Here is a 27,814-nt window from a genome sequence, read left to right as displayed (position 1 = left end):
GCGGTGTCCTGGACCTCGGTGTGTGTCCTAACCTTTCTGTCAGTGAATGTTTCTCCACATGAAATATGCATGCCTCTCTGCTGGTTGTGGTTCTGGTGTGGGAATATTGTGGCAACAATAACACTGCAGCCCTCGAGGAAGTGCTTTGTTTTCCCAAAACAACAAGCTGTCTGCTCTGCGGCGGGGAAACTAACAAACCGTGGCTCCCCTAATGGCTTCTGTCCACTCGTCTGTGTTCACGTCCTGCACACTCACGTGACCTGTACTCTCTAATGCCGCCGTGTGTCCTTTCAGGCGGACGAGCGTTACCGGAAGAACATCCAGGGTTCTCCTCAGGCAGCGCCGACCAAACCGCCGCAGCCGCCGGTGCCACCGCGCTCCGAGTCCTCCCACCCCAACGGGAACCCGGCATCCGAGGCGGCGCCCGCCGCCATGCACCGGCCTGTGGAACCACAGGTAACCATGACGTCTGCAAACCCCGTCCTCTTCTTCTTCACTTCCACCGCTCAGTGTTCGGTCTCCCTGCTGCTTCTTTCTCTTGCAGGATTTTGTCGGAGCTCAATGGGCTGAGGCTGGTTTGTTTAATCGTGTCCACACAGAGAGTCTCAGTGGGAGGCATGACCCCTCAGACCACAGAGTAAACACACATGACATGCTTGTTTATCATGTGATGCCTGACTTCCTGTTCATGCTTTGATCCGACAAACAAGTTGTCTCGCTGTCTTCTCAACTGTCCCTTTTCTACACGATTCTCACTGCAATGGCGCTCGTGTTTTCATTTCAAACTCAAGACTTCCTGTCGTGGCTTCAAATGAAAAGCTTTCCACTGGCTGGTTGAATCTAAAGCGATGATGTAACGTGTTGTTTTTCAGTTTTTCTCAGTGGATCAGTTCATACCGTGACAAGAGTCATGTAGACGTGAAGGTGTTGGAAGTTGGCTTCATTGTGCACGCTTCATGGGCTCCAAACAGAAAAGTGAAATGTTGACGAATGCGTCGTGGTTTGGACCAATCAGCTGCAGGCTGGTTTGGGTGTGTGTACCTCAGAGACTGTGTAAGAAGTGGACGTAGTCACCGCGACGTTTTGAAGCCTCCAGTTTGGCATTTTGGTCGTCACCATCTTGTTTTTTTTGCAACCAGAAGGTGTCACGAGAGGGAACTGAACGCTGAGTAAGACAATTCTAGGCGACCAAAAATGTTACAATTAACTTTCATAAAAGACTAAAACATGGACTGTTATCTCAGTAAACATTGTAAACATGAGTTTATGTCTCAATCTCTAGTTTCAAGTCTTCTTCAATACAGCATGATGTTCATTTAGTACATTATGGTCCATTTAGAGTCACACAGACCATAAAGCAGGGGATGCTTTAGGGCGGGGCTACACAGTGATTGACAGGTCTCTACCAGAGACTATACTGCGTCTCTACGTCTCCTCCTCAGTCCAGATATGGTCACTTCCTGTTCACTGGTTGCAAAAAAAACAAGATGGTGACGGTAAAAATCGCCGAACTCGAGGCTTCAAAACGTCCACAAACCGATGAGAGGCGTCATGACGACTACGTCCACTTCTTATCTACAGTCTGTGTTCATGACTCACTTGATTGGAGGAGCAACTGTATCTTCTCTTGACGGAGACGATGACAGTAAAGCTCTCGTGACACTAAAGCTCGGCAGACTCCTCTCTCTTTGGTTGTGGAGCTGCCGTTTGTCCAATGTGAGTCGGCCTCATCTGGAGGACGCTGTCGCTGCTCATTTCCTCTCAGGACCAGTGATGTGCTGTCAGTCACTGCAGAGAGGAGAGACGTTCCTCCCATCTCCACTGACTGGATGTTGCTTTGTGTGTTTTTATTCTCTTCATAATGAAGGTCCTCTCTGCTTGAGTCTGTGCTCTGTGGTGTGAACGGGTTTTATAATGTGTGAGAGTGTCCTCTCGTTGTGCCACGTCCTCCTTGCTGGATGTTGTTGAAGTCTTTTCAATTCTATTTCAATTCAGACATTTTAATGTGAAACTTTCATTAAATCTCCACGTTAACGACAGAACGCTCGTTTTCAGACGTTTGTTTTTCCTTTTTTTTCTGTGAAAGAAAACTTCCCGTGATTAACCCTTTGATTGACAGGTTGTCCTCCCACTCGTCAACGCAAACAAAAGCACTTTCTCCAAATGTGTAATTATTACAGAGTCACTTTTTGCGTGTGTGTGTGTGTGTGACCATGGGTGTTTGCTTGGTGTCTCTGCTGCACCTCCTCATTGTGTGCTGTTGATTGAAATCATGTATAATTCATGTGCAGACAGATTTTCAGCCGGGTGACTCGGACGTTATTAGTCATCTTCCCAGCGACGGATTCAAGCCACTACGCGTGCATAATCTCAGTTCATTGAAGTCAATCTGCTTTGAATATGTCACACAGATTAAATTATTAAAGACGATGCTGTAACTGTTGTAAGAACGATGGGGGGGGGAGTTGTGTTGTTGTGTGTTAGCGTTGTTACACACAAACTCTTCTTCACTGTGCGCTGGATTAAAGTTGGACGGGTTCATGTTTGAGGTCTTGATCAGCGCTAATTGAATGAAGTCTGAACGACTCAGACTGGACGTGTCAGAGGATCAGAGTGTGAAAGTCACAGCTTCTTCTCCCTCAGACATGAAATGTGTGCATGCTGTATTCTGCTCGTGTGTGTTTCCCTGCCGGCTCGTGTTCATGCTGTTGTTAACATTATTCATCTTCATGCTGTTGTTGACATTATTCATCTTCATGCTTTTGTTGACATTATTCATCTTCATGCTGGGTTGTTGGTGCTGTCAAAAAATAGAGAGAAGTCTTGATGAATTGAAGTGAATGGAGGACGCGTTTAACACAACAGCAAAACTACATCAAAACATCTGTTTACAAACTCTCAGCAGTATAATCCAGTCGTATGATTACTACGCAAACAACGGCTCATATATCTAAAGAGCATCTTTCAGGCGTTTTTCTATGAAAAGTTCAGCAACAAAGTGTCACTTACGCTTGTTACATGAATAGTCTTTTCAATGTAAACTTCTGTCTTCACAGGAAACAACTTAGTTAGGTTTACACAATAAAACAACTTAGTTAGGTTTACACAATAAAACAACTTAGTTAGGTTTACACAACAACACAGCTAGTTAGGTTTACACAATAAAACAACTTAGTTAGGTTGAGACAATAAAACAACTTAGTTAGGTTGAGACAATAAAACAACTTAGTTAGGTTGAGACAATAAAACAACTTAGTTAGGTTGAGACAATAAAACAACTTAGTTAGGTTGAGACAATAAAACTACTTAGTTAGGTTTACACAACAACACAGCTTAGTTAGGTTTACACAACAAAACAACTTAGTTAGGTTGAGACAAAAGTACTTAGTTTAGAAGTCCTCAAACGATATGAAGGAACTTTCAGACCATCAGTTACAGAAACAGATGTATTGCTCCAGACTGAAGCACAGGAACACCAACACAGGAGCTTAAATCCTATTTTTTTGCAACGACTAACTGCAATAAGGGAGCTAAAGGAGGTAGTTCAGTTAAAGGAGACGTTCTGCTCAAACAGCTGTGGAAACCAAGCGAAATTGGAGGAGCATTAGGAAATTAAAATAATAATATTGCGTGTATTTTGGCTGTTTCTGTAACGGTGCTGTCATGTTTGAAGGAAGCCACAACAAAGACCTTATTTTGACAAAATGTCCTCACATTATCAGCTGGGTGAGGTCAGTGATGTCTGAAAGTCTGAAAGGCATCAAATAAAAGCTGCATGTCGGTGTCCCTGAAGGTTTTGCAAAAGGGGTTCCTCAGGGAACAGCACGAGGCTCCCATCTGACAAACCCCTAAAGATACCCAGAGTCCCCTGTCCTTTTCAGAGTGCACTGCATGCAGACTGACCCCTCCCCCTCCCGCCCATTGTGTTTCTGTTGTCTGTAAAGGTCCGTTCCCATCTGGCTGCTTTAAAGAGCAGCGGCAGCGTGGCCTCGCCAAAATCATCCTCCGCCGCCGCCACGCCGCCCGCCGTGTCGCGGCCGCATTCCTTCAGCGAGCCGCTCGCCCCTAGCTTTGAAAATCTGCACCTTCGCAGCAGCCAGGAACACCATCACCCTCCACCTTCATCACCATCCTCTTCATCATCATCGCCTGCACGCACTGACCCACAGCCCCACCCCCAGCATAGGCCGTCAGAGGAGGTCCCGCCCCGGGTAAGGACAGGGAGAAAGACCCCCAAACCTAGTCTGGCAGCAGGAGTTTAATTTAATACTTTAACAGCTTCCCACACTCTGCTTGAAATAACTCATGTCTGGGAATTATAGATTTAATTAAATCCACATTGAATTAACATAACAAAAATGTATTTATTTTTTAAATAAGCAGGTCTGACAAAATCCCATATTCTGAATCTATTCTCCCTGATACACAGAATATCCAGAGAAAGAGGAAGTTGGCGTCACTCGGTGTGAATCAGTGTTGACACAAAGAGACTTGCTTGTTATCCTGAAACCCAGACATGAGTCAGCATTGTTACACTTCCTGTTACCTTGTCTAGAAGTCAATGTGATGTCGTTTAGATGTCTGAAATCAGGTCTGTGTTTAACACAAGCTGAATAGATTGTAACGTTTAGTTCTCTGATTTAAGATAGGTCAGTGAACTGAGTTCCTTTATAGGTTCATTAGTGACGATTATCTTGATGAACTAAACCTGGAAGAATCACAACTGTTTGTTTGACACAGATTATTTTATGTAATGATCCAAAAATCGAATGTAAGAATCTGATTGTCTGTTTGTGGAGGCAACCAGTGACTTCCAAGTTCATAATCTACAAATTGAGACAATCTGTCTCATGTTGCTTTTCCTGAACAACCATGAAATGACATAAAACAATAACTGCAGAGGGAGAGAAACATATGCAGAGAGGAGAGAGAGGTTTACATTTAGAAACATTTTCCACCTGAATGTATCGCGTGCTGGACGTCTTGGCTAAGTATAGGACAGACAGGAACGCTGTGTGGTAAAAGCCACAGATGTGGGGAGTCAGAATCCAAAAGAAGAGACGTCTAAATTCAGTCCACAGAGCCAAAGTTAGTAAATTGAACCCTGAGTTATAAACAGAACTGCTGCCAAGTCGAACCACAAGACTTACTGTAACTACGGAGAACAGAGTCTCAATACGACTTAAACTTAAGAGTATGTTCATTAACATCAATGCATATCTTTCTTTCATTTTGCCCCTGACTTACACTTCTCAACGAAACTAAAATAATGGCTGTTTGTGTTCAATGATGCTGGAAGTTCTGTTTTGCACAGCTGTGTTGTGTCGAGCTTTGGATGTTATTAAAGGTTATGTTTCGGCTTTATTACATTCCATAGAAGTCTGGAAAAGGGAAAAGCTTTGACTCTGGGTGTGATCTGTGACTCTGGGTGTGATAGTTTTTCATTTTCTTTGGGCCAATTTGAGCAGGTTAGTTAGAGGAGGAGGATTTATCTGATACAACATGTTTGACATGAATTGCGTTCTCTTGGTCTGAAGTTTCACTCCGCACGTTTTAAGGTGAAAGTGCAGCTATATTAAAAATACACAGCTCATAAGTAGCAGTGATAACAATTAACATACACAATTGATTTTTGTGAATTTGATTGGGATAACTGTTTTTAAAGATGTCAAATCTTAAAGGTCCTCGTTGTTAAGGACACCGGTGTCCGTTAAGTGAACTGCAGTTGGCTTCCTGGGCCTCGGCCAAAACTACAATTACATTACATTTATATGATAACGGTACTATCTCTCATGTTCATTGGCTCCCATGATTCTAACTAGCTTGGTGTTTGCAAATTACTTCAGCAGCTAATGTAACAAAGCAACCAGCGCCAGATCCACGCCGCGAAGCTAAGTTACAGCTAGCTGGCTAACCTTAGCTTAGCTTCCTGTTGAATAGTCGGCAGCCCTGCCTGGCTTCGCGCTTAGCTAGCAAAAAGCGATAAATAGTTACATAATTTTGCTTTGTGCCGTTACATCCTTTATTCTTGGCTAAAATCAACATCGTTTTTTACAATTTAAGCGAGCACGCTTAGATTAGCCAGCTAGCTTTGACTTAGCTACACTGCATGGATCTGTTTGTTAGTTGCTTTGTAACTTTAGCTGATAAATAAATTTGCAAACGGCAAGCTAGCTGATTTACCAATCAGATTAGCCCAGACAGTCTGGATGAATTAGCTGACGTTATCTGACTATAAGGCTGTGTTTTGCTACGCGAGTAGCGACACACTGTTTGTGTTTTACGGGAGTGGAAGAGCTGCTTGTGAATGTGTTTTTAAAATTTGGGTTTGAAAGTTAATGTTTCTCTTTTTAATAAGCATTGTTTGCTAATTTAGCTTAAAGAGCTAGCCTCTAACACTACTTGAGAGGCTTTGAGCAAGATGGTCAACCAGGGTTGTTTTGATGCCGCTAATAGTTTTATGATTGAAGGTTTCTGTATGTTTTAGTGTATTTTATGAATTCGTTGCACTTTCAAACACACATTCATGCTCACAGAGTGTTCACGTGTGAGCGGGTCACTGTCTTTATCACAAAAGGTTCCCGTAAGGACTACATCAAGGTCCCCGGTGTTGTCAAGGCGAGACTCGCCTCATCATCACGGCAGCCATGCCGTGCACCGCCCCGTTGCCAGGTAAACTGACACGACCCCTCTGATCTGTATAATGATGATGTATGATTTGTATCGATAAAAAGAAAATCAGCATAGTTTGGCATAGCAGTCATCGTCGTAATTGAAAAAAACTGTAAGAGATACAAAACAAATCGCCAGTTTTTAGCTTGTACATGAATTTATTGGTAGTTCTGATTATTAAATCTGGAATAGAATTTATTATTTATTGTCCACCAGGGTGGAAATTTGTCTTCGCAACAACTTGAAAAGCAGAAATGCAGTATTTACATACAATACAGTGTATTTGCATCAAATTACAAAAGAAAAACAAGTTTATTGGAATATAACTGGGCCCAGAATACTGCCTTGTGGAACTCCGCTGGTCGTATCTTTAGAGGAGAATATAAATGTTCAGCTACTGTGGACGTTTTAGGACTCTGACACAAATGAGATCTTAATGAACTAAAGCTCCACAATGTCAGTGTGTCGAAGTCATTTTCCAGCCTTCAGGGGAAAAGTGTGAGTGCTGTGAGTCAGAGTGAAACCAGGCTGCTGCTTTCAACGGTGTCATTAAAAAGACATGAAAAAGAATGACTTTCTCAAAACAAACACTTGCATTGTTTGGAGATGGATCAAACACACACACACACTCAGGATTGTGTCTGTACAACCAGTGCACTCAGTGACTTCCCTGTCTGTCTGTGTGGCTGTTGTCTTGGTTTTTATGGGGTTGTGTGTGGGAGGGTTTATGTAACAGTGCTATAGCTGTCTAACCTTGTGATACCTTTTTTCTTGAATGTGAATGCGTTTGTTTCGCACAGTTTTTCCAAACCACAAAACTTCTCATGAGATACTCATGAGGTATTTTATTTAATCTCAAAAACAACATATGGTCTGTTCTTACTGTACTAATACCTATTTAGCACATTTGTTTGAATATAGTCAAATATTATTATTCATTTACTTTTTGCTTCACTTCCAGATAATTCTGGCACATTCTGAGGCACCAGAGCGTTTAATGGCAGCCTACAATATTATCTTTGAACATCATTAATCTGAAATTATCTGTTTCTATGTCAGAATAAAGAACCAATCGAAATTAAATCACAAAGTACAGACAACAGTCTTCTACCCTGCCTTCACCTCTGACTCTCTCGGTGTTTGTTGGCCCCACAGTGCGGCGGAGCCTCGGCTGCTGTGGGAGCGAGTGGAGAAACTGGTTCCCAGGCCGACCAGTAACACCGGCAGCGGAGGCTCCAGTTCCTCCAGCAGCTCCAGTAACTCCAGCTCTCAGCCCGGTTCTCACTGCGGCTCTGGAGAGAGATTCAGGGCCCGCTGTGAGTCCACACTTCCAACCAATCAGCACTCAGAAACAGGCAGGAGGTGGACAATAGAACTGAAACGCCACCTTAGAATACAGTCAATTCCACAAACATGAAGACGTGCATCTTTTACCGCTATTCAGAATGAACTGATCTTTTCACCTCCACCTCCTTCAGCCTCCTCCAAATCAGAGGGCTCGCCCCTCCAGCGGCCAGAGAATGCCGGGAAAAAACCCGAGGAGAGGCGGGACTTGGTCAAGCCGAACAGACCAGCGGTGAGACTCAAAAGCCCGACTAGCCGGTTGTGTAGCTCGCTGGGATGGATCTAGATCGAGGAGTGTGTCACCGCTTTGGGGTGTGTGTGTGTTTGATGGTTTGCTGTGGCCTGATGGGAGATTTTGTGTGAAAGATGATGAGCTGGCTCATTTGGTGACGAGACTCTGACTTTGGATTGAGCTCGCTGGCTGAAGGGTTTTCTGCACTGACTGCTTGCTTTCTCTCCGACGGTGGCCATCTTAACTCTCGCCTTCTCTAACCGCAATAAAGAAATTACTTTTGTTCTTCTACACTGTTCTCATTCATCCACTAACCTGACCTCCAGCAGCTTGAGGAGCATCTCGTCCCTTCATCTCTTGGCTTTGCTGCTCTCACGCTGGCTTCTCATTGGCTGGCGTTCCTCTGTAACCACTCCTCCTTTTCTGCAGCTTTTCTGTTTCCTGCTAACTGAACGTCTGAACTAACGGCTCGTATTAAAAAAAAAAGCCCAGATGATGAAGAATGGGCAGCGTTCCAACAGAGAGGGAGAAAAAAAAATCAATGAGATAAAGTGACCGGTTTGTTTTCTTCTTCTCTCACCTCGTGACCTTTAGGACCTGACGGCTTTGGCCAAAGAGCTGCGAGCCGTGGATGACGTCCGCCCCCCCAACAAGGTGACGGACTACTCCTCCTCCAGCGATGACTCAGACACCACTGATGACGATGACGATGAAGAGGTGGACCAGGACGGAGGCGAAGAGTCGACTTCTGGCCCCGAGGACTCCAAAGCTGTGTATGTGTCTGATGTCGCTGTGACGTGAAGCCGAGTTATTATCACTTTATAACAGCACCTTGTTTAAAATATGAATATAGAGATTTATACGGTGGCTTATTAGCGCCGTTGCAGGTAAAAGAAAGTGAATTAATTATGGAGCAGGGGGAGGGGATTAAACAAATTTATGAGACAGAAACTCAGATGTTCTCTGAGAGTAATAGATTTACCAGAAAAACATACAAATTCACAAGAAAAAAATATTATATTGTCTGAGATTAAAGTGGAACATTGTCAAGAAAAATCAACACTTTAGCGTTTAGCCGGCTCATTTGAAGGCGATATGCAATGAAAGCATCTGTGGTGTGATAAGGTCAGGTTTTTTTTACAACTTAATAACTTTTATATTTTTGGATTTTCTTCTCAGACAATACCTTTTTATTTATTTAACTTTATCCATTTTTTCTTGTAGATTTTGTACTTTTTTTCTTGCAAATATTCGACTTTAATATCAGAAATTCTGAGTTTTCTCTCGTACTGTTACCCCGCTATCTCCAGCTCCATATTATTATGATTTAATTTGCCCATGGTGGTGTTAGCGCGGCGTCGTATATGTTCTATGAATCATTCTTTGGTTACTTCTTCTGCCCTGCAGTTCTTCCAGACTCAGTAACGGAGAGACGGAGTCGGTGAAAACTATGATCGTCCACGACGAAGGTGAGAGCGACGCCGGCTCGACGCCGTGTAAAGACAGCACGCTGATCGTCAGACAGGTACCGGCCTGAACACCAACGAGACCAGCAATCATTCACAACATGCTTTCAGTTGTCCTGGTGCATATTTTCTTCATTTGTTTTTTCCATTGTGTTTGTGCTGATCATGTTCTGTTCTTGTTCACTTCTTGTCCGGTGGAGAGCAGCTCCGCGTCCCAGAGAGCAGACGTTCGGAATAGTTTGGTGCTCACATAAAGAAGACGAGAGATTTACTCATATTAAAGAGCTTTTGTTACACTTAGAGCAGTGAACACATCTAAACGTTGCTAAATGATGAGTTTGTCTGGCGGTGTAATTGTCTGCTAACGAGACTTCCGCCTGTAGCGTAGCCGCTGTAGTGTGTCCTTCGCTGTAGCTAACGCCCCCCCGTCCCCTGAACTCACCACCAGACCCTCAGCCGTCTGCCCCTCTTTCTACTTCCAGAGTGCAGGTGACGGCAGAAAGCGTCCGAGCCCCGTCCAGGGCCAAGCTCAGACCCCCCCCCCACCACCCTCCGGCCCGGGCCTCGGCCACCACACCCCCAGCCCCCATCATCACCACCACCACCGCAACCACCACCACCATCACCCCACACAGAACTCGGACAGAAACGGCTTCGCCGGCCGCATCCACCACCTCCCAGACCTGATCCAGCAGAGCCACCGTTCCTCCCCCTCCTCCTCCTCCGCATCCAACTCCCCTTCCTCCTCCAGCCTCGCCGGCTCCTCCACCATGTCCCCCCAGAGTCCGCTGGACAAGCTCAGCCTGCTCATCGAGGTATGTCCCCCTCAGCCCCGACACGGGACTCCTTTAGAGAGTGCTATTTCTTGAGTCATCTTACAAAACGAGGAGGGAAGATACGACTGGAAGACGAAGCTAATTTCTTCATGTTTCTCGGACTTGCAGCAGTAGGATCACGCACGTGTTCGCTCTGGTTCACAGCTCTTTTAGTTTCCTCCGAGGCTCGTCGTGGTTTCACAATCGTTCCCCACAAACATCTAAATCTCATCTTATTCCTTTATGTTGCCTATTTCCAGTCATATTCTCACGTTCTGCAGACAGTCAGTCATAGCCAACAGGGCAGTTAGCAGCACAACGGCAAGTATGTCTCACCCGGAATACCTTTTTATATTTGTTTCCCCTTTTTGTTCTTTTTGTCAGCATATGTTTTTACCCTCCACCGTTGCTTTTTGCCGTATTTATGCTTTTACCCTCCGGTTGAATGCCCGTCGTGTATATGCATGAGACACACACAGAAGAACCTCCGTCTGCCTGCTTGTTTGACTGCAGCGTCTCCTTAGTTGTTTCCATTAAACGTGTTTTTCATATTTTAAAAGCAGCACATTCACCGTCGTGATGTTCTGCCTGCACTGAACCTGGATTTCCTCTGACTGTAGAGCCAGTCCAGTAACAACATGCAGAAACACAAGTCCTCCTCCTCCTTCACTCCGTTCATCGACCCGCGCCTCCTCCAGGTGTCTCCGTCCACCGGCAGCGCCCTCAACAACATCGGTAAGTCACGTGTCCCGTTGGCTGCTGGGTAACGAGGAATCAGATGCCGAGAGGTTTTCAACCACAAAGACTTTTAGGTCCTCAGTGTGACTTCTAGGCCTCCATGCTGTAGGTGTTTACATCACAGGACACAGGAGCTGGAGTTCAGCAACTACAAAGGCTCCTTCAAACACACCTCATCCTCATCCAGAGGTTCACAGTTACCTACAGCAATACCAGCATTCAGCTGATTCAGCGACACTTTGTCTTTTCTTACTTTGTCTTTAATTGAGTTCTCAAACGACATTCATTGTTCCTCATCTGACCAGTCAGCAGTGCTCATTGTTGTGAGTCTGGTGTGTTAGTGGAGAGCGTAGATAACAGCTTCAGCTCCTCGTCATGAAGCTAAAGAGGTGAACGTACTCTAAATATAGCGTTCACTGAACCTGATTCTTTAAGGAGTCTAACATACGTCCACAGCAGAACATTACTGTGCTCCATCTACTGGAGTAAACGCTGACAAACCATCCCTTTAAATCACACTTCGGGGCTTTTGATCTTTTAGAACGTTGAGGGAAAGGTTCCAAACCGAAGAGAAAGCCGTTGGTTGGCGTGGACTCTCCTCCTCTCCGAGGTCGTGGAGCTCGTTAGCTGCTGCAGGTCATAAACAAGGTTTTCTTATCAATCTGCTCCCCATCATCCCTTCAGAGGACCGGCCTTCAGCAGGACTGTGCTGATCCGTGACCTCAGCTGATGCAGCTGGTGACCTCCTGAGAGCACGAGGTGGTTCAGTCTGCTCACAGCCACTGATTAGGACTGATGATGAGGCTCAGTGAGACGGAGAGGAGGAGGACGCTCCGCTTTCTCACACAGATACCATGAAATGATGATGTGATGCCAGAGGCCTTCTGATCCTTGTTCTGTAACAAATGAGCAGCATGAAGAGCCGGCTGACGGACGCTCGCTTCTCCACTTCCTGAGCCGTTCAGTTGAAGTCTTTCTGCTCGTTAGTTTCCAGACTGTTCTCAATGAATCCTCTCCGTCTATTCTCATGACGATCGCTCCGTCTCTCCATCCACCTCTTTACTGTTGTTGACCATGTGACCGACCTTTGACCTTTCTAGGCTACGGGAACGACGCCCGGCTGGCCGAGGCGCTGCGGGCCGACCCGTCTCGGAAGGGCTCCGTGGTCAACGTGAACCCGGTCAACACTCGCCCGCAGAGCGACACGCCGGAGATCCGCAAGTACAAGAAGAGGTTCAACTCTGAGATCCTGTGCGCTGCTCTCTGGGGTAAGAATGAGCCAGAGAACACGCTATCTGAGGATTCTAACACGCTATCTGAGGCTTCTAACACGCTATCTGAGGATTCTAACACACGCTATCTGAGGCTTCTAACACACGCTATCTGAGGCTTCTAACACACGCTATCTGAGGCTTCTAACACACGCTATCTGAGGATTCTAACACACGCTATCTGAGGATTCTAACACACGCTATCTGAGGCTTCTAACACACGCTATCTGAGGATTCTAACACACGCTATCTGAGGATTCTAACACACGCTATCTGAGGCTTCTAACACACGCTATCTGAGGCTTCTAACACACGCTATCTGAGGATTCTAACACACGCTATCTGAGGATTCTAACACACGCTATCTGAGGCTTCTAACACACGCTATCTGAGGATTCTAACACACGCTATCTGGGGCTTCTAACACACGCTATCTGAGGCTTCTAACACACGCTATCTGAGGCTTCTAACACACGCTATCTGAGGATTCTAACACACGCTATCTGAGGATTCTAACACACGCTATCTGAGGCTTCTAACACACGCTATCTGAGGCTTCTAACACACGCTATCTGAGGATTCTAACACACGCTATCTGAGGATTCTAACACACGCTATCTGAGGCTTCTAACACACGCTATCTGAGGATTCTAACACACGCTATCTGGGGCTTCTAACACACGCTATCTGAGGCTTCTAACACACGCTATCTGAGGATTCTAACACACGCTATCTGGGGCTTCTAACACACGCTATCTGAGGATTCTAACACACGCTATCTGAGGCTTCTAACACACGCTATCTGAGGATTCTAACACACGCTATCTGAGGATTCTAACACACGCTATCTGAGGCTTCTAACACACGCTATCTGAGGCTTCTAACACACGCTATCTGAGGATTCTAACACACGCTATCTGGGGCTTCTAACACACGCTATCTGAGGCTTCTAACACACGCTATCTGAGGATTCTAACACACGCTATCTGGGGCTTCTAACACACGCTATCTGAGGATTCTAACACACGCTATCTGAGGATTCTAACACACGCTATCTGAGGATTCTAACACACGCTATCTGAGGATTCTAACACACGCTATCTGAGGCTTCTAACACACGCTATCTGAGGATTCTAACACACGCTATCTGAGGATTCTAACACACGCTATCTGAGGATTCTAACACACGCTATCTGAGGCTTCTAACACACGCTATCTGAGGATTCTAACACACGCTATCTGAGGCTTCTAACACACGCTATCTGAGGATTCTAACACACGCTATCTGAGGATTCTAACACACGCTATCTGAGGCTTCTAACACACGCTATCTGAGGCTTCTAACACACGCTATCTGAGGATTCTAACACACGCTATCTGAGGATTCTAACACACGCTATCTGAGGCTTCTAACACACGCTATCTGAGGCTTCTAACACACGCTATCTGAGGATTCTAACACACGCTATCTGAGGATTCTAACACACGCTATCTGAGGATTCTAACACACGCTATCTGAGGATTCTAACACACGCTATCTGAGGATTCTAACACACGCTATCTGAGGCTTCTAACACACGCTATCTGAGGATTCTAACACACGCTATCTGAGGCTTCTAACACACGCTATCTGAGGCTTCTAACACACGCTATCTGAGGATTCTAACACACGCTATCTGAGGATTCTAACACACGCTATCTGAGGCTTCTAACACACGCTATCTGAGGATTCTAACACACGCTATCTGAGGATTCTAACACACGCTATCTGGGGCTTCTAACACACGCTATCTGAGGCTTCTAACACACGCTATCTGAGGCTTCTAACACACGCTATCTGAGGATTCTAACACACGCTATCTGAGGCTTCTAACACACGCTTTCTGAGGCTTCTAACACACGCTATCTGAGGCTTCTAACACACGCTATCTGAGGATTCTAACACACGCTATCTGGGGCTTCTAACACACGCTATCTGAGGATTCTAACACACGCTATCTGAGGCTTCTAACACACGCTATCTGAGGATTCTAACACACGCTATCTGAGGATTCTAACACACGCTATCTGAGGCTTCTAACACACGCTATCTGAGGCTTCTAACACACGCTATCTGAGGATTCTAACACACGCTATCTGAGGCTTCTAACACACGCTATCTGAGGATTCTAACACACGCTATCTGGGGCTTCTAACACACGCTATCTGAGGATTCTAACACACGCTATCTGAGGATTCTAACACACGCTATCTGAGGATTCTAACACACGCTATCTGGGGCTTCTAACACACGCTATCTGAGGATTCTAACACACGCTATCTGAGGATTCTAACACACGCTATCTGAGGCTTCTAACACACGCTATCTGAGGATTCTAACACACGCTATCTGAGGATTCTAACACACGCTATCTGAGGATTCTAACACACGCTATCTGAGGCTTCTAACACACGCTATCTGAGGATTCTAACACACGCTATCTGAGGCTTCTAACACACGCTATCTGAGGATTCTAACACACGCTATCTGAGGCTTCTAACACACGCTATCTGAGGATTCTAACACACGCTATCTGGGGCTTCTAACACACGCTATCTGAGGATTCTAACACACGCTATCTGAGGATTCTAACACACGCTATCTGAGGCTTCTAACACACGCTATCTGAGGATTCTAACACACGCTATCTGAGGATTCTAACACACGCTATCTGAGGATTCTAACACACGCTATCTGAGGCTTCTAACACACGCTATCTGAGGATTCTAACACACGCTATCTGAGGATTCTAACACACGCTATCTGAGGCTTCTAACACACGCTATCTGAGGATTCTAACACACGCTATCTGAGGATTCTAACACACGCTATCTGAGGCTTCTAACACACGCTATCTGAGGCTTCTAACACACGCTATCTGAGGCTTCTAACACACGCTATCTGAGGATTCTAACACACGCTATCTGAGGCTTCTAACACACGCTATCCGAGGATTCTAACACACGCTATCTGAGGATTCTAACACACGCTATCTGAGGCTTCTAACACACGCTATCTGAGGATTCTAACACACGCTATCTGAGGATTCTAACACACGCTATCTGAGGCTTCTAACACACGCTATCTGAGGATTCTAACACACGCTATCTGAGGATTCTAACACACGCTATCTGAGGCTTCTAACACACGCTATCTGAGGATTCTAACACACGCTATCTGAGGATTCTAACACACGCTATCTGAGGCTTCTAACACACGCTATCTGAGGCTTCTAACACACGCTATCTGAGGCTTCTAACACACGCTATCTGAGGATTCTAACACACGCTATCTGAGGCTTCTAACACACGCTATCTGAGGATTCTAACACACGCTATCTGAGGATTCTAACACACGCTATCTGAGGCTTCTAACACACGCTATCTGAGGCTTCTAACACACGCTATCTGAGGCTTCTAACACACGCTATCTGAGGATTCTAACACACGCTATCTGAGGCTTCTAACACACGCTATCTGAGGATTCTAACACACGCTATCTGAGGATTCTAACACACGCTATCTGAGGCTTCTAACACACGCTATCTGAGGATTCTAACACACGCTATCTGAGGATTCTAACACACGCTATCTGAGGATTCTAACACACGCTATCTGAGGCTTCTAACACACGCTATCTGAGGATTCTAACACACGCTATCTGAGGCTTCTAACACACGCTATCTGAGGCTTCTAACACACGCTATCTGAGGATTCTAACACACGCTATCTGAGGCTTCTAACACACGCTATCTGAGGATTCTAACACACGCTATCTGAGGATTCTAACACACGCTATCTGAGGCTTCTAACACACGCTATCTGAGGATTCTAACACACGCTATCTGAGGATTCTAACACACGCTATCTGAGGCTTCTAACACACGCTATCTGAGGCTTCTAACACACGCTATCTGAGGCTTCTAACACACGCTATCTGAGGCTTCTAACACACGCTATCTGAGGCTTCTAACACACGCTATCTGAGGCTTCTAACACACGCTATCTGAGGCTTCTAACACACGCTATCTGAGGCTTCTAACACACGCTATCTGAGGATTCTAACACACGCTATCTGAGGCTTCTAACACACGCTATCTGAGGCTTCTAACACACGCTATCTGAGGCTTCTAACACACGCTATCTGAGGCTTCTAACACACGCTATCTGAGGCTTCTAACACACGCTATCTGAGGCTTCTAACACACGCTATCTGAGGCTTCTAACACACGCTATCTGAGGATTCTAACACACGCTATCTGAGGATTCTAACACACGCTATCTGAGGATTCTAACACACGCTATCTGATGATTCTAACACACGCTATCTGAGGCTTCTAACACACGCTATCTGAGGATTCTAACACACGCTATCTGAGGATTCTAACACACGCTATCTGAGGATTCTAACACACGCTATCTGAGGATTCTAACACACGCTATCTGAGGATTCTAACACACGCTATCTGATGATTCTAACACACGCTATCTGAGGATTCTAACACACGCTATCTGATGATTCTAACACACGCTATCTGAGGATTCTAACACACGCTATCTGAGGATTCTAACACACGCTATCTGGGGCTTCTAACACACGCTATCTGAGGCTTCTAACACACGCTATCTGAGGATTCTAACACACGCTATCTGGGGCTTCTAACACACGCTATCTGAGGCTTCTAACACACGCTATCTGAGGATTCTAACACACGCTATCTGGGGCTTCTAACACACGCTATCTGAGGATTCTAACACACGCTATCTGAGGATTCTAACACACGCTATCTGAGGATTCTAACACACGCTATCTGAGGATTCTAACACACGCTATCTGAGGCTTCTAACACACGCTATCTGAGGATTCTAACACACGCTATCTGAGGATTCTAACACACGCTATCTGAGGATTCTAACACACGCTATCTGAGGATTCTAACACACGCTATCTGAGGATTCTAACACACGCTATCTGAGGATTCTAACACACGCTATCTGAGGATTCTAACACACGCTATCTGAGGCTTCTAACACACGCTATCTGAGGCTTCTAACACACGCTATCTGAGGATTCTAACACACGCTATCTGAGGCTTCTAACACACGCTATCTGAGGATTCTAACACACGCTATCTGGGGCTTCTAACACACGCTATCTGAGGATTCTAACACACGCTATCTGAGGATTCTAACACACGCTATCTGAGGCTTCTAACACACGCTATCTGAGGATTCTAACACACGCTATCTGAGGATTCTAACACACGCTATCTGAGGATTCTAACACACGCTATCTGAGGATTCTAACACACGCTATCTGAGGCTTCTAACACACGCTATCTGAGGATTCTAACACACGCTATCTGAGGATTCTAACACACGCTATCTGAGGATTCTAACACACGCTATCTGATGATTCTAACACACGCTATCTGAGGATTCTAACACACGCTATCTGATGATTCTAACACACGCTATCTGAGGATTCTAACACACGCTATCTGAGGATTCTAACACACGCTATCTGATGATTCTAACACACGCTATCTGAGGCTTCTAACACACGCTATCTGAGGATTCTAACACACGCTATCTGAGGATTCTAACACACGCTATCTGAGGATTCTAACACACGCTATCTGAGGATTCTAACACACGCTATCTGAGGCTTCTAACACACGCTATCTGAGGATTCTAACACACGCTATCTGAGGCTTCTAACACACGCTATCTGAGGATTCTAACACACGCTATCTGAGGATTCTAACACACGCTATCTGAGGATTCTAACACACGCTATCTGATGATTCTAACACACGCTATCTGAGGATTCTAACACACGCTATCTGATGATTCTAACACACGCTATCTGAGGCTTCTAACACACGCTATCTGAGGCTTCTAACACACGCTATCTGAGGATTCTAACACACGCTATCTGAGGATTCTAACACGCTATCTGAGGCTTCTAACACACGCTATCTGAGGCTTCTAACACACGCTATCTGAGGATTCTAACACACGCTATCTGAGGATTCTAACACACGCTATCTGAGGATTCTAACACACGCTATCTGAGGATTCTAACACACGCTATCTGAGGATTCTAACACACGCTATCTGAGGATTCTAACACACGCTATCTGAGGCTTCTAACACACGCTATCTGAGGATTCTAACACACGCTATCTGAGGATTCTAACACACGCTATCTGAGGATTCTAACACACGCTATCTGAGGATTCTAACACACGCTATCTGAGGATTCTAACACACGCTATCTGAGGATTCTAACACACGCTATCTGAGGATTCTAACACACGCTATCTGAGGCTTCTAACACACGCTATCTGAGGATTCTAACACACGCTATCTGAGGATTCTAACACACGCTATCTGAGGATTCTAACACACGCTATCTGAGGCTTCTAACACACGCTATCTGAGGATTCTAACACACGCTATCTGAGGCTTCTAACACACGCTATCTGAGGCTTCTAACACACGCTATCTGAGGATTCTAACACACGCTATCTGAGGATTCTAACACACGCTATCTGAGGATTCTAACACACGCTATCTGAGGATTCTAACACACGCTATCTATATTCAGCGTTCATTAAAAGTGAAACTGCTGTTCTTTTGTATGTTACACTTATAAAAGTCTTCACCACCTGGTGGCAGCAAAGTCCTGATGGAGCTGCACACATCTGTCTGACCAGCTGGTCAGTGTTTGTCAGTGTTCTTCTAAGTGTGTGCGTGTGCGTGTGTGCGTGCGTGTGTGTGTGTGTGTGTGTGTGTGTGTGTGTGCGTGCGTACGCGTGTGCGTGCGTGTGTGCAGGCGTGAACCTGTTGGTGGGAACAGAGAGCGGTCTGATGCTGTTGGATCGCAGCGGTCAGGGGAAAGTTTACCCTCTGATCAGCCGACGGCGCTTCCAGCAGATGGACGTCCTGGAGGGACTCAACGTCCTGGTCACCATATCAGGTACACACACACACACACACGCACACACACACACACACACACACACACACACACACACACACACACACACACACACACACACACACACACACACACACACACACACACACACACACACACACACACACACACACACACACACACACACACACACACACACACACACACACACACACACACACACACACACACTAAAAGCTGCTTCATCCTACGTACTCTCAGACAGAATTGTGCGTGTCTGCGTCTGTTGCTGCAGAGGAAACACACACACACACGGTTTTAAGTTCCAAGATTTCTCAGATTGAAAGTTCCACCACGTCCTTACTTCTCTTTCTCAATGTCCCCCCCCACACACACACACACACACGCACACACACACACACACACACACACACACACACACACACGGAAGCGGTGCAGTCAGTGTGTCACAACAGATATTTTGAGACGGATGTTGAGTACATCTCAGCATCACGTGTGTGTATGATATGTAACGCTGACACACGCCTGTGATGGAATCTAACGCCACAGAGCGCCTCACGCGCGTCCGTTTGACTTTTCCTGATAATCGTGTTTTTTGCGGTGACGACATGTAGACGTACGCGTCACGGAAAGTTGTATCCGCTCCCTGCTAGAGTAGATGTGTAAGAACACATCCAGACAGCAGCGCGCAGTGATCAGACGTTATAATTACACTGATTGTTTAATATGTGTGATAATATCAGACGCTCGTGTTATTATCTGGTACGTAGGAACAGCGCTCAGCACACTGCGCTCCGTAGGAAGCAGTCTCCTGCTCCACATATTCGCTGCATTCCAATCTATCAAAATAAAAGTCCAGATGCTAGAAGACGTCCGTGATGTTGGAGAAAACAGTCACAGTTTGTAATTCTCAGAACATGTCCACCTTCAGTTGCTCTGATAGCATATTTAATGGTTATTAATATGTACGAGGAGGGTGTCAGTGCACCACATGAGGCGTTGGTGGTCAGCGGTACACGAGTGGACCGGTTCTTCCTGTTGTGCTGCTTCACAGAGAGAAGGTCTGAACATCTGTCTCCTGTGAATGAAGAGCTGTGACAAACAGACACGATGCTTTCCAACATGTTTTCAATCAGCACGATATCACACTGTACTACCACTTCTTTGTTACACATTATACGATGACAGAATACACATTTCATATCAATATTTTTCTCCTGATCCCCGACAGGGAAGAAGAACAAGCTGCGTGTGTACTACCTGTCCTGGCTGAGGAACAAGATCCTGCACAACGACCCCGAGGTGGAGAAGAAGCAGGGTTGGACCACCGTGGGAGACCTGGAGGGCTGCGTCCACTACAACGTCGGTAGGTCACAGCCTCACGGCCTCCAGACAGCAACGGTCAGGACGTCAACACATTAATGCGCACAGATTCTGCAAACGGTGGATTGGATGCAGGCCTGAGATTCAGAAGGCTGTTGGAGATCCCTGTGGCTCACTGGTCTGAGACGTAAACCGTGTTTCTGCAGCCAGCTGGTTGGTTGGTGGGATCCTTTGTTGCGAGTCATGTTTCCTTCGTCTGTCTCTGCTGCTCCCCATCAAATGAAGGCAAACATATACAGTATTACATATACAGTATGTACAATATTCCATCTTCAGCTGGAGATCAATGGGATGTGGTTAGCAGCTTTGTTATGAACTCGGTCACATCTGGATGAACAGCGGACTCTGAGGGTCGATGATGGCAGGAAAGCCCTTCATGAAGTAATGAAGTGGACATGTAACTACGCTGACCTGTCTAACACGCAGAATGTCCTGCGTTATGGGCGAGCACTTCCTGTTGGAAACTCCTCTGTAATGATCGGAGCTGCCGGGCGTGAAATCAGATTTGATCTCTTGAATCACGGCTGAGTTTAAAGAGTTTGAGCACTTGTGGAAAGTACAGTTCAGGGCTTTTCCAAAGAAAACGATCAAAGCGACCGTCACCTGCTGGTGGATCGTGACTGAGTTTTACTGCACATTAGAAATACTAAATACAAATATTATACACGAGATAAAACTCTGCAGCTATAACTGCGAATGATCAGAAGTCCTCTTGGACTGATGTTTGATCAAACAGGAGAAATGAAGGGACGAAAGGTTTTAAAACTCTAAATGTCTGTTCGTTAAATCTTCTCATACTTACAGTGTTCAATGAACACAGTGACGAAACGGCCACGGACAAGCTGTGTTTTAAGAGATTATGTGGCCGGAATGAATATGTTTTCATAAGAGTATAAAACAACGGCAATGAAAACCAGATTATACAGAAACCAAATATAATAGAAGCATTCTATAGGTTGAGAATTTACTGTTGCACGTAGCAAACAAAGAACATAAAAGCAGCAATAAAAGTACGAAACAAACTCCAAACAATCGATGCAACGATCAGATGAGGAGACTGAGTTCTATCAGAGTCCACCCACGTCCAGTTCTGCTCTTTGACTTCTGATGTTTTGGTTTTTGTTGCCCAGTGAAATACGAGAGGATCAAGTTCTTGGTTCTGGCTTGATGTTTTGGTTTTTGTTGCCCAGTGAAATACGAGAGGATCAAGTTCTTGGTTCTGGCTCTGAAGAACTCGGTGGAGGTCTACGCCTGGGCCCCCAAACCCTACCACAAGTTCATGGCCTTCAAGGTGAGTCGATCCACTAGCGTAGCTTGTTCGCAGATATAAGTGTGTTTGTTCAGATTGTTATCAATATTGATAACCTGTATTCTGACCCGTGCTCTTCAGTCTTTCGGGGACCTGGTGCACAAGCCCCTGCTGGTGGACCTGACCGTGGAGGAGGGTCAGAGGTTAAAGGTGATCTACGGCTCCGCTTCGGGCTTCCACGCCGTGGATGTGGACTCCGGGGCCGTCTACGACATCTACCTGCCGACACACGTAAGAACTCGCGTGACATTTCTGTGACATTCATGATTTGATGGCGTCTGAGGGTCTGTGGCCCCATCGAGTCTCCTTCTGAGCTTCATCCCAGTTTCATTTTAAAAGGTTTCTATGACAAACAAATCACGACTCTAACAACCGAACCGTCGTATGATAGACGAGCATCCCGTTGCTTTTTACTATCAGTCTGTTCGACGTAGTTCCAACAGCACCAAGCGAGCGAGGATGACGATCTGCATGGATTCATGCATTCCGATATCTTTTCGATCAGTTCTTTCTCAATTCCTCGAGTTGATCATAGATGCCAAAAGATGAAATGGTGAAATGATTTTTCTACAACTGGCCTCTCACAACGTGATGATCTGACCCTGCAGATCCAGACCCACATCCAGTCTCACGCCATCATCATCCTGCCCAACACCGACGGCATCGAGCTGCTGGTGTGCTACGAGGACGAGGGCGTCTACGTCAACACGTACGGACGCATCACCAAGGACGTGGTGCTGCAGTGGGGGGAGATGCCCACCTCCGTGGGTGAGTCGGGGGGGAAACGCTTCCTTCACAACAATAATCCAGATCATCTAATTCCTAATTCCTCTTCACACTTTGCATGATCCGTATCAATGACGTTGGTACGTTTGAATAATAGTTACTCATCTAAAAGAATAAAAGCAAAGATGAGAACAATGTGTTGTCTTTGCAATGTGTTCCTGATCCAAGTGTCTGATGATTGATGAATCATTAGCTAACACATGCTAACACACGCTAACACACACTAACACAGCTCTCTTATTCCGCCTACACGAGCCACTTGCATTGATCATTTTGCCCTGCAGCTGCACACACACACACACACACAATCAGTGCATTAACTTGAATCCCTCTCTGCAGCCTACATTCGCTCTAACCAGATCATGGGTTGGGGAGAGAAGGCCATCGAGATCCGCTCGGTGGAGACCGGACACCTGGACGGCGTCTTCATGCACAAGAGAGCCCAGAGACTCAAGTTCCTCTGTGAAAGAAATGACAAGGTGAGCGACGCTCAACGGCATTACTCACAGACGTAAATAACCTCGATAGCTGCTTTGATCATGTTGTGGATGTCCAGGATATCTGGAAACTGAACTCCGTCCTCTCTGCTTCATCACATCATCTGGAGGAATATTCACACGTCGGCTGGTTTCTGCAGCTGTACGAGCACAAAATAAACGATTTAGTTGTGATTTAATTGTAACAAATGGGCAAACAACTTTTAAAACGCTTGTTTTCTGAATGGAGTCTGGATCTATTGGTGCTATGCTAAGCTAACATTGTAGCAGCTCCATCAACACTCAAAATATCGTTGTATGGTTTATATACATATATTTATACGATTTCATGCTAAAGACACAACATGTTGAATGTTTAAACCATCGACATGCAAACCACATAGAAACACACTCACTGACTCCAGAGCCTCGAACGTGTCGGGTGTAACTCTGTGACTCTGTAACTCTGTAACTCTGTAACTCTCTGTAACTCTGTGACTCTCTGTAACTCTGTAACTCTCTGTGACTCTCTGTAACTCTCTGTGACTCTCTGTAACTCTGTAACTCTCTGTAACTCTGTGACTCTCTGTAACTCTCTGTGACTCTCTGTGACTCTCTGTAACTCTCTGTAACTCTGTGACTCTCTGTAACTCTCTGTAACTCTCTATAACTCTGTAACTCTCTGTAACTCTCTGTAACTCTCTGTAACTCTCTGTGACTCTCTGTGACTCTGTAACTCTGTAACTCTCTTTAACTCTCTGTAACTCTGTAACTCTCTGTAACTCTCTGTGACTCTATAACTCTGTAACTCTCTGTAACTCTCTGTGACTCTCTATAACTCTAACTCTCTGTGACTCTCTGTAACTCTCTGTAACTCTCTTTAACTCTCTGTAACTCTCTGTGACTCTGTAACTCTCTGTAACTCTCTGTAACTCTTTAACTCTCTGTAACTCTCTGTGACTCTCTGTAACTCTCTGTAACTCTCTGTGACTCTCTGTGACTCTCTATAACTCTGTAACTCTCTGTAACTCTTTAACTCTCTGTAACTCTCTGTAACTCTGTAACTCTCTGTAACTCTCTGTGACTCTCTGTGACTCTGTAACTCTCTGTAACTCTCTTTAACTCTCTGTAACTCTCTGTAACTCTCTGTAACTCTGACTCTCTGTGACTCTCTGTAACTCTGTAACTCTGTGACTCTCTGTGACTCTCTGTGACTCTCTGTGACTCTCTGTAACTCTGTAACTCTCTGTGACTCTCTGTAACTCTCTGTGACTCTCTGTAACTCTCTGTAACTCTCTGTAACTCTGTGACTCTCTGTAACTCTCTGTGACTCTCTGTAACTCTCTGTGACTCTCTGTAACTCTGTAACTCTCTGTGACTCTCTGTAACTCTCTGTAACTCTGTGACTCTCTGTAACTCTCTGTGACTCTCTGTAACTCTGTAACTCTCTGTGACTCTCTGTAACTCTCTGTAACTCTGTGACTCTCTGTAACTCTCTGTAACTCTCTGTAACTCTCTGACTCTCTGTGACTCTCTGTAACTCTCTGTAACTCTCTGTGACTCTCTGTAACTCTGTGACTCTCTGTGACTCTCTGTAACTCTCTGTGACTCTCTGTGACTCTCTGTAACTCTCTGTGACTCTCTGTAACTCTCTGTAACTCTGTGACTCTCTGTAACTCTCTGTAACTCTCTGTAACTCTCTGTAACTCTGTGACTCTCTGTAACTCTCTGTAACTCTCTGTGACTCTCTGTGACTCTCTGTAACTCTCTGTAACTCTGTGACTCTCTGTAACTCTCTGTAACTCTGACTTTCTGTAACTCTCTGTAACTCTCTGTAACTCTCTTTAACTCTCTGTAACTCTCTGTAGCTCTCTGTAGCTCTCTGTGACTCTCTGTGACTCTCTGTAACTCTGTGACTCTGTAACTCTCTGTAACTCTCTGTAACTCTCTGTAACTCTGTAACTCTCTGTAGCTCTCTGTAACTCTGTGACTCTCTGTAACTCTCTTTAACTCTCTTTAACTCTCTGTAGCTCTCTGTAGCTCTCTGTGACTCTCTGTGAATCTCTGTAACTCTCTGTAACTCTCTTTAACTCTCTGTAACTCTCTGTAGCTCTCTGTAGCTCTCTGTGACTCTCTGTGACTCTCTGTAACTCTGTAACTCTCTGTAGCTCTCTGTAACTCTGTGACTCTCTGTAACTCTGTAACTCTCTTTAACTCTCTGTAACTCTCTGTAGCTCTCTGTGACTCTCTGTGACTCTCTGTAACTCTGTAACTCTCTGTAGCTCTCTGTAACTCTGTGACTCTCTGTAACTCTGTAACTCTCTTTAACTCTCTGTAACTCTCTGTAGCTCTCTGTAGCTCTCTGTGACTCTCTGTGAATCTCTGTAACTCTCTGTAACTCTGTGACTCTCTGTAACTCTCTGTGCCGGTTGAACCGCTCTAGTTTCTCTTCCCTTCACTCTCTGTGTTTGAGCGGGAAATGATAAATGATGTGAGCTTTACAGCTCTGCAGCGTTTCTTTCTGGAAACATTTTGAAGGATGTCCCACATTAGTCAATATGTTTGACTGATTATTTTTGTCAATTTCAGTCAATACATCTTTGGGAAATGTAATATGAAAAAACCCAACTTCTACATGACTGCATTCATTTATCAGTACAGAACTCATTTGAAGACCTCTGCTCTAATGATTGTGATTGGTTGGTTGAACGCTCAAATGATTGTGGTTGGTTGGTTGAACGCTCTAATGATTGTGATTGGTTGGTTGAACGCTCTAATGATTGTGATTGGTTGGTTGAACGCTCTAATGATTGTGATTGGTTGGTTGAACGCTCAAATGATTGTGGTTGGTTGGTTGGACGCTCTAATGATTGTGATTGGTTGGTTGAACGCTCAAATGATTGTGGTTGGTTGGTTGGACGCTCTAATGATTGTGATTGGTTGGTTGAACGCTCTAATGATTGTGGTTGGTTGGTTGAACGCTCAAATGATTGTGGTTGGTTGGTTGAACGCTCTAATGATTGTGATTGGTTGGTTGAATGCTCTAATGATTGTGATTGGTTGGTTGAACGCTCTAATGATTGTGGTTGGTTGGTTGAACGCTCTAATGATTGTGATTGGTTGGTTGAATGCTCTAATGATTGTGATTGGTTGGTTGAACGCTCTAATGATTGTGGTTGGTTGGTTGAACGCTCTAATGATTGTGATTGGTTGGTTGAATGCTCTAATGATTGTGATTGGTTGGTTGAACGCTCTAATGATTGTGGTTGGTTGGTTGGACGCTCTAATGATTGTGATTGGTTGGTTGGACGCTCTAATGATTGTGGTTGGTTGGTTGAACGCTCTAATGATTGTGATTGGTTGGTTGAACGCTCTAATGATTGTGGTTGGTTGGTTGAATGCTCTAATGATTCTGATTGGTTGGTTGAATGCTGTATGGGAATATTCTAACAGTAATTATTCTGTTTGATGACAGTGTTGTGTTTGTATCGTTACATATCCTGTATTATTTGACTGATTGAGTGAGTTATGTATAAAGATGAATGAAAGCATCTTGGATGGGACTCAGCTGGATGGAGAGTGAGACGGTACCTGGTAGTGACCCTCACCTGTCTGTCTCTCTTCAGGTGTTCTTCGCCTCCGTTCGGTCCGGAGGCTCCAGCCAGGTCTACTTCATGACTCTGGGCCGGAGCAACCTGCTCAGCTGGTAGATCAGAGGCCACGCCCCTCTTTCTTCCTCCTCCTCTTCTTCATCCTCCACCCTTCGCTTACACTGGATCTCAGAACCCCCCCCCCCCCGTTGATGTCATCATCACCAAAAGAAAAGAAAAAAAAGAGAGAGAGAACAAAACCAAGGACCGGACCGAAGCGGTCCACAGCGATGACGTCGCCTTTAAAACTTTGCAGCCTGAAGGGATGATTTATTAACATATGAATGAAAGTAGAAATATACTAAATGTGAATTTAAGAAAAAGGGGAGGGGGGGTGAACTGCTGTTGCTTCCCCCTCTGTGTTTCCTTGGTGCTCATCAGGCTGAGATGGGACAGATTTTATTATTATTTTCCTTCATTATTTCTGTTTCCCGGGCCGGTCGGTCAGCTTGAGGTCTTCTACCTGCTAGTACTGCTAGTACTGCTAGTACTGCTAGTACCACTATTATTACTACTACTGCTACTACCTTCTGCAGGTCTATCAGAGAGAGCCCCCCCCCCCCCCACGTTCCCGCCCTTTCTCACAAGCGTTTCATGGGGCCGGTGTGGTGGGAGTCTGTTGTATTAATTCTACAGTGTGTGTGTAAATGTACTTCTGTTTGACAT

The 27,814-nt window shown here is 45.2% G+C and overlaps 1 protein-coding gene across 10 annotated transcripts in view; it reads left to right on the top strand.

Moving 5' to 3' along the window:
- Positions 1-27,814, top strand: part of LOC306783677 (mitogen-activated protein kinase kinase kinase kinase 4-like) — a 67,026-nt gene extending 39,212 nt beyond the window's left edge. For 4 of the 10 annotated variants that reach the window (XM_079277433.1, XM_079277429.1, XM_079277431.1 and 1 more), the window contains 17 exons: positions 295-456; positions 3,945-4,211; positions 6,578-6,672; positions 7,828-7,988; positions 8,151-8,248; positions 8,843-9,021; positions 9,656-9,773; positions 10,197-10,529; positions 11,150-11,264; positions 12,368-12,535; positions 19,419-19,562; positions 20,776-20,910; positions 22,118-22,218; positions 22,318-22,467; positions 22,845-23,004; positions 23,362-23,501; positions 27,125-27,814. In XM_079277433.1, the coding sequence (XP_079133559.1) occupies positions 295-456; positions 3,945-4,211; positions 6,578-6,672; positions 7,828-7,988; positions 8,151-8,248; positions 8,843-9,021; positions 9,656-9,773; positions 10,197-10,529; positions 11,150-11,264; positions 12,368-12,535; positions 19,419-19,562; positions 20,776-20,910; positions 22,118-22,218; positions 22,318-22,467; positions 22,845-23,004; positions 23,362-23,501; positions 27,125-27,208 (2,610 nt within the window). In that variant the 3' untranslated portion in view covers positions 27,209-27,814. The remainder of the gene's footprint in view (positions 1-294; positions 457-3,944; positions 4,212-6,577; positions 6,673-7,827; positions 7,989-8,150; positions 8,249-8,842; positions 9,022-9,655; positions 9,774-10,196; positions 10,530-11,149; positions 11,265-12,367; positions 12,536-19,418; positions 19,563-20,775; positions 20,911-22,117; positions 22,219-22,317; positions 22,468-22,844; positions 23,005-23,361; positions 23,502-27,124) is intronic. The other 6 variants (XM_079277436.1, XM_079277428.1, XM_079277432.1 and 3 more) reach the window with 3 other exon arrangements.

The sequence above is a fragment of the Melanostigma gelatinosum genome (assembly GCF_949748355.1).
Source record: "Melanostigma gelatinosum genome assembly, chromosome: 10".
Taxonomy (NCBI): domain Eukaryota; kingdom Metazoa; phylum Chordata; class Actinopteri; order Perciformes; family Zoarcidae; genus Melanostigma; species Melanostigma gelatinosum.
The sequence above is the reverse complement of the archived record's forward strand: the minus strand, read 5'-3'. Positions and strand labels throughout refer to the sequence as shown.